Source organism: Chaetodon trifascialis, chromosome 8, assembly GCF_039877785.1.
Source record: "Chaetodon trifascialis isolate fChaTrf1 chromosome 8, fChaTrf1.hap1, whole genome shotgun sequence".
Lineage (NCBI taxonomy): Eukaryota > Metazoa > Chordata > Actinopteri > Chaetodontiformes > Chaetodontidae > Chaetodon > Chaetodon trifascialis.
The window spans coordinates 340,001-347,500 of NC_092063.1; the positions used below are offsets into that span (position 1 = coordinate 340,001).

General features: G+C 48.7%; 1 protein-coding gene across 5 annotated transcripts in view; it reads left to right on the top strand.

Moving 5' to 3' along the window:
• Positions 1–7,500, top strand: part of sulf2b (sulfatase 2b) — a 62,363-nt gene that overhangs the window by 47,928 nt on the left and 6,935 nt on the right. For all 5 annotated transcript variants that reach the window (XM_070967889.1, XM_070967891.1, XM_070967890.1 and 2 more), the window contains exons 13-19: positions 1,481–1,537; positions 2,049–2,178; positions 3,450–3,693; positions 4,694–4,892; positions 6,438–6,534; positions 6,635–6,729; positions 7,287–7,346. In XM_070967889.1, the coding sequence (XP_070823990.1) occupies positions 1,481–1,537; positions 2,049–2,178; positions 3,450–3,693; positions 4,694–4,892; positions 6,438–6,534; positions 6,635–6,729; positions 7,287–7,346 (882 nt within the window). The remainder of the gene's footprint in view (positions 1–1,480; positions 1,538–2,048; positions 2,179–3,449; positions 3,694–4,693; positions 4,893–6,437; positions 6,535–6,634; positions 6,730–7,286; positions 7,347–7,500) is intronic.

A 7,500-nucleotide genomic window follows, 5' to 3' on the forward strand; every position in this document is an offset into this window, starting at 1 on the left:
CAGCTGCTCGCTAATCCTCCTTTAATATTTAGAAATCAAAGTATCGGCAGAGGCCAACGCTCAGGTCAGGAGGTCAAACGCTTCAGCGGCTGTCAAAGACTTTTAATCTGTGTCGCTGATCTCTACAGAACCAATGAGAACAGAGCCTGAAGGAAGCAGGAAGCTGAATCAGTTTGGATCGTTTAGTTTGTGAGAGAAGAAGTTTTTATTGAGTAAAGATTGTAAAACGTTCTGGAAAAGCTGATCAAAGAGTCAAACTGGAAACTCAAAACAAGAACTGATTCTCTCTGTTCAGAGAAACAGCGTCAGAGCAGAGACGCTGCAGGACAGTCTGCGCTGTGACCCACTGATCCCAGACCAGTCCAGATCCAGTCCAGACCAGTCTGCTAAATCAAACCAGGATCGAGTTGTTCTGAGGCGGCTGACTAGTTCCCATTGTTGTGCAGTCTGGAGCTGGTTCAGGGACCACCAAGGTCCAGACTGTGCTGCGTTCAGGTGCAGTCGTTCTGCCGTGTTTCGTCAGATTACACCAGCTCGCTGACATGCTAACATAACCATAAATAAGCTCTCTCACTGAGTGTATATTTACATTAGCATTCAGGTGAATTAGCAGTTAGCAGCTGGTGTTAGCGGCGGACACGTGTACAGATCTACAGATGGAAATCTCTGGATTACTGTGATGATTTCTGTTGATTTTATGACGTCGGACGTCTGTGTGTGACTCGCTCTGAGGCTTCGACTCATATTGTTGGTTTAAAGTTGCCTCATCGCCTCCATGTGTCACATCCACTGCGTCAACGTTTACTCTGCAACACGTTCAACGTTAACCGCTTCAGCACTTTGCTGCTGGTTTAGGAAATAAACATAAAAAGATGCATGTGGCTGTTGGCCATGTTGTCAGTGACTGGAGATATGAACCCAGACGGAGGGACGATGGACGCTGCCGGCTGCTCCTCGTCTGGAGCAGTCTGGGTTGAGGGTTTGGGTCTCGGGCACTTCCTGGTCTTCATACTGCTGCTGCTCTGACGTGTTTTTAGCTCTTTGTGGGGAAAAGCTTTCAGGAAATCTCTTTCTGACGCTTCGTTGTCGCTTCCACGAAGCCATGAAGACACAGACGAGTGGAAAAAGGTTTCAGCTGTGGCTGCTCAGAATCAAACCATTATTCCTCAAAGTTAAGGTTACTAACATCCCAGAATAGAGAGCTGATGGAGTCGGCCGCTTAATGAGGGCACAGTGTGTTCTGGATAGAACATTAATGTGTGTTGAGCTGACATGAACTCGCTGCACTAAAGAGGAGCCGGAACCTGAATTTTTCATCCAGCTGGAGTTTGTGTGAAATCACATTTAGCAGCCGTGGTTCACTGAGCAGATCCCAGTCCTGCTGCTGGAGTGAAGGAGGAGGAGGTGAAAGCACGGAGAGGCAGGACGAAGGTGGAGGCGACCACGGCTCGACTCACGCCGCTGTTCTCCTCTCCTGCAGGTTCCAGGTGAACAAGAAGCCGAAGGTGTGGAGGGACTCGTTCCTGGTGGAGAGAGGGTAAAAAAACACTCTGCATGACACACAGCTCACATCTGCTGCCAGTGCAACCATTAAAACCAGTGTGACAGTGGATGCTGCTCAAGCAGCTAAAGAGAGCAGACGCTGGTAGAACGTGAGCGGCAGGAGGAACATCACAGCGTGAGGTCACACGTGTTGTGTCACTTCCTGTTTTTATGAAGCAGTTCATTCAGTGTAACAGCTGCTAACGCTGATTAGCATGTAGTACATACTGTATGCAAGGGAGCCATGCTAATGTCGCTATGCTAGCATGCTCACAATGACAATGCTAACACGCTGATGCTAAGCAGGTGTAACATTTGCTATGTTCACCATGCTAGCTAAGCATGCTAGCATGCTAATGTTTGCTAACTAGCGCTAAACACCACGCTCTGAGACTGATGGCTGTCTGTAGTTTTGCTGGCTGATGAAACTTTTGACCTGAAGGTGGCGCTGGAGCAACAGGTTCATCCTCTGGGGAACATGAGTGAATCCATCCTTCTGTTAACAGGAAGCTGCTGCACCAGCGCGTCGAGGGAAAGGAGGTGTCGCAGGAGGAGAACTTCCTGCCCAAACACCAACGAGTGAAAGACCTCTGCCAGAGAGCCGAGTACCAGACGCCCTGCCAGCAGACGGGACAGGTAGGACAACGCGTCCCTCACTCTGTCCTCCTCATTCACTCCTGTACTCCCCTCAGCCCTTTAGGTCCTGCTCCTCCTGCTCCTCCTGCTCCTCCTGCTGACGTTACTGTCCTCCTCCTCTCGCTCTCTGCAGAGGTAAAGAGACTAAAAGCAGCTGAGGTTTTCCTCCCAGGCTTTGGTTTTTCAGACATTTCCTCCATAAAGAGACCGCGGCTGCAATGAAGGAACAGAGAGAGGAACAGTGAGAGGCCTCTGCCAGCGAGACGAAAGCCAGATGTGATCTGGACAAACCAGACGGACACAATAACGGCAGTAATTACAAGACGACGAGGACACAGTGGACTCCAAGGGGACAGACGTGAAGAGGATGAGGACGGAGCAGCACAACACAAACTTTTCACTTTTCTTTTCTGCATTCAGAGAGCCGCGTCACTGTGTGTGTGTGTGTGTGTGTGTGTGTGTGTGTGTGTGTGTGTGTGTGTGTATGTGTGTGTGTGTGTGTGTGTGTGTGTGTGTGTGTGTGTGTGTGTGTGTGTGTTTCAGGTTAATTACACTTGTCGAAAAATCCCTCCAGCCAGCTGATTTGTCTCTTAGCAACAGTGTCTGCCGGCTGCTGGATGGCTCTGATAAACAGCTTGTGGAAAACTGTGTGTGTGTGTGTGTGTGTGTGTGTGTGTGTGTGTGTGTGTGTGTGTGTGTGTGTAATTAACAATTCAAGTATTTGTCGCTCTTTAATAACTGACGAAGTGCAAGAGGAGAAATGAATTCAGCTGCTGCTAATGAGCGACGCCGCTCAGAGCGCCACAACGCGCTGCGTTCAGGTTCATCGCGAGGCGTCGGAGGAGGCCAGAGGAAGTGATTCACGCATTCATCCAGCTCCGCAGAGGACTGACGTCTCATCCAGGACACACACTGTCTGTGCTGACAGAGGACAGACGGCAGCAAAGCGTCAATCAGAAGACCTCAGGCTGTCAGGTGTGAGCAGGTGCGAGTCCACCTGTCCTCACTGTCCAGCATCGTGTTCAGGCAGAGCCCTGAAGTCGGTCACGCTTCACCGTCAGCGGCCTGATGACGGATCAGTGATCTCATCAGATCTGATGTGCTAACATTTGCTGTGAGGGCTCGGTCTAAATGCTGGAACGAGAGCTAATCACATATTTAGACTTCTGTCCATGAAGCTTTTTCCTGATTCAACAGCAGAGCGTGTGTGTGTGTGTGTGTGTGTGTGTGTGTGTGTGTGTGTGTGTGTGTGTGTGTGTGTGTGTGTGTAGAAGTGGCAGTGCGTGGAGGACGCCACAGGGAAGCTCCGCCTCTTCAAATGTAAGAATGAAGGGGGAGGAGCCAAGAGCATGCAGAGGGGCGTGGCCAGCCGCCAGCGCACGCTCAGCATCAAGTCTCAGCTGTACAATCAGGACTCTGACGCCTGCGACTGCAACCTCCGCGACCTCCGACCTCTGAACCTGCGGCCCTCCGTGATGAGGCCGTTCAACAACAAGCCCTTCTTCTCCAAGAAGAGTGAGTGTCCAGCAGGGGGCAGCAGAGCGGTCGATAAGTACTCACCAGATAGTCTGAACTCCACTTTTCTAATGTTACAGGAGATTATTATTAGATTATTTTCCCTTAAAACACATTCTAGATTATTTTTGGGGCCTTTTGGCCTTTTTCTGACGGATGAAGAGGCAGGACACCAACAAAGGTTTTCTGCTGGAATCGAACCAGCGACAGTCTTTCCAGAGCTGATCTGAGGTCGTTCATGCTGCTGCAGTGAGACACAAACTGGGCCACAGTCTGTTTTTCTGGTGGATGATAGCTTGTTACATAATGATAATAGATAGTTTGAAGCTGCTTTGTCAGACACAGCTGAGGCTGCACAGATCATCAGGAAGCACCAAAGAAGTATGAGCATTTCAGGTCAGGCTTTAGCTTGTAGCTGCTGCACCTTAATGAGGTTTGGAGGAGTTTTTGTCCTTATGATCTTCAGCAAAAGGTCAAATTTATTGTGATTAGTTTCCATTTGCAATATTCAGCACACAAGAACAAAATTCATTATGAGTGAAAATACATAAAAGCTACGAAGAGTGAAAACGGAGCAGGAGCAGATTCACCAGCTGCAGATGAAAGATTCTTGTTTTTGTTTCCTGGAATTCAACAAAGTGACGTCAGGACGTCCAGGCTGCGATGAAGCTTTCACTGCTCACACCTCAGATCATACCTGTCCTCTGTCAGAGCTGTTCTGGGATCAGCGGCAGAGGAAACCTGGTTATCAGTGTAACTCTGTCTCTGCGTCTGCAGCAGCTTTGTGGTGTGATGCTGACCTCTAGTGTGTGAGGTGAGAAGTGCATCGCCTGAGGATGAGGAGGCTCTCTGAGCAGCTGTGAGACGCTGAAGGATGCTGATTTAATGGAGTTTGATGATGAAGCCTGTGTGTGTGTGTGTGTGTGTGTGTGTGTGTGTGTGTGTGTGTGTGTGTGTGTGTGTGTGTGTGTGTGTGTGTGTGTGTGTGTGTGTGTCTCAGAGTTCAAGGCCTTGAAGAGTTACTCCAGGAACCGTTACAGCCGCTCTGTGTCCGTGACGAACAGTTACCCCGGTAACAGCAGCGTGATGGGCGGGGCCAACTGGGCTCAGCCAGTACGAGATGAGAACGAGGACGAGTTCAGCGGGATGGGAGTCCCCGCCGGCGTGGCCCTGTCCAACTCCCTCAAAGTGACGCACAGGTGAGTGAGAAGTGTCCGTCCAGGCAGGATGTAAAGGACGTAGAGACAGTGAGACAAAGGACAAAGACAGTGAGCTGAACGTCGCCTCAACGCCCAAAACTATCAAGGTTTCACTGAACTTTCATAGTTTGGAAGTGATTTTTCATTGACATGAAGCTTCTGTTGAACTCCTCACGGCTCACTGAACTGCATCATCAGCACAGATTTCATTTTCCACAGGAAGCTTCAGGAAACCACAGAGCTGTAAAATAAAGCTCTTTTTTTACGACTTTTACTTTTTTACATTAACAAACGCACAGCAGACAAACCCACAGTGATAACTGGGGAAAGCAAAAACAAGTAGAAAGATAAACTCTACAAATAAAGTCAATGGAAGCGGGCGCACGGCTCGTTTGTCAGCGTCCATTAGGACTGTCTTTCCATATACACAGTCCATTTATGTCCATTCTGAGACAATCAGTCCTCTTTCCATCGAGTAGATCTCCTCAACAATATCCATCCGCTGTCCTGGACTGGGGGGTCACAGGTTCTCGTTGAGGCCTTTTTACATGTCGAGATCAACTTTTTGAAAAGGTGCAGCTCCTTCTTTTGAAGAGAACCTTCTGGAGTCAAACCCAGGCACATTATCGAGGCTCCCTGGGTATCCTGCGTGTGATTGGCTCTCTTCCGCCCACATGGTCTCCAGCATGCTGCTGTGGTTGGTTGTTTTTGATGTGGTGTGATGAAGAAGCGAGTTGAACTCTTCCATCCAAACTCTCCATCTGTCAGAGCTGGTGGAGGTTTGTTGAGTTCAGCTCTAACCCCATGTCCATTTCACATACACTGCGTTCCTCTCGTTTTGTCTCTGTAGACCTCTGGACAGCTTAGAGACAGTCTTTACAGCTGTACATTTATCTGCACTTTTTGTTTCTGTCTCTTAGAAATGTCCCCGTTGTCCAAATCGAAGTGCCTTTGAGTTGTTCAGAGGTTTTCAAAGTTTCCCCTCCAGCGTCCACATCGCTGTAATCTCTCCACCTTGCACATGATGTCAGTTTCTCCGGCTGAGCCCAGATGTTTGGGAAGGCAAAATTAGAAGTTTGCTGTCTCCTTCTAGTTTAGATCAAGATAAAGCTTTTATTTCCCAGCGTGAAGCTCGACATGAAGCTTCAGAGCTCACCTTAAAACACGTCAACACGTGTTTTCCACCAAAGCCTCTAAGGTCTGTGACGTCATGTCGCCGGTCGAAGCTCAGGTGAGCTCCAGCTGTGAGTGGATGACGCAGCACGTGATGGATTGAGAGAAGAAGAGCGAGCAGGTTCAGGTTTAATGAGACGCTTCTGTTTATCTGCTGGAGGCGCGATGAGCTCCGTCAGCACAGGTGGAGCTCAGGTCGCTCTGCTGCTGGAATCGCTGTGAGTTATTAAGAAAGATCATCTTTGTGTAATGAGGCGATGCGTTCAGGGAGCGTGAGGACGTCAGCGCGTTGTCCTCAGGTCAGCTCAGGTGTGTCTGCTGTCACGTGACGCTCTGTGTTCCGCCATGACGGCTGTGATTGTTCTCCTGCAGATGTTCCATTCTGTCCAATGCCACCGTGAAGTGTGACACAGGGGTCTATAAGTCTCTGCAGGCCTGGAAGGACCACAAGCTGCACATCGACCACGAGGTGACGCGCCGCTGATCAACCAATCAGCTGACAGCTCGTGAACTAAATGACGACTGACTGGCGAGCTCAGATTGACTGACAGATGTTTCTCCTCTGTCAGATCGAGACGCTGCAGACCAAGATAAAGAACCTGAGAGAGGTCAGAGGTCACCTGAAGAAGGCCCGTCCCCTCGAGTGTGACTGTAACAAGTACCTGTACGTGAGACAAGTACACACCCAACACAGTGCAGAGGTGGAGGAAGTATTCATAGCCATCACTGAAGTAAAATACACATGTGTAAATGTACTCCAATGCAAAAGTTCTGTATTTAAATCTTACTGGAGTAAAAGTACAGAACCATTAAAGTATCAGTAAGTAAATTTGTCAGCTTCATGCAGTAAAAGTACTGCAGTGTTATCAGCTTCATGCAGGTCTCAAAACAAAATGTTTGGCGTCATCCTCAGTAATTTCATTTCTAAGCTCATCATTGTTTTTGTCTAAAATCGTATTTTAATTTTAAAGAGTAAAAACTGCAATATTTGCCTGTGAATTGTAGTAGAGTACAGAAGAATTACCCCAAGTACTTAAGTCCCGTACTTATGAAGTAAATGTACTTTGTTCTTCCTGCTGCTGCCTCAGTGACACACCGACGCGTGTGTGTGTGTGTGTGTGTGTGTGTGTGTGTGTGTGTGTGTGTGTGTGTGTGTGTGTGTGTGTGTGTGTGTGTGTGTGTGTGTGTGTGTGTGTGTGTGTGTGTGTGTGTGTGTTTCAGGTATAAGTCCAAACTGAAGAACAAGCTGCGGCTCCGAGGAGGCGGTCTGCACCCCTTCAGGTGAGACTGTGGACCGATGATCTGCTGTGATGAAGCCTCGGGTCGAGCGCTGGCACTGACTGTGCATCAGGATCACGTTCTCCTCACGAAGTATCAAAGAAATCTATTACATAGTAACAAATGAGAATAATGTTCTATAGAAAACAGAGGGGAC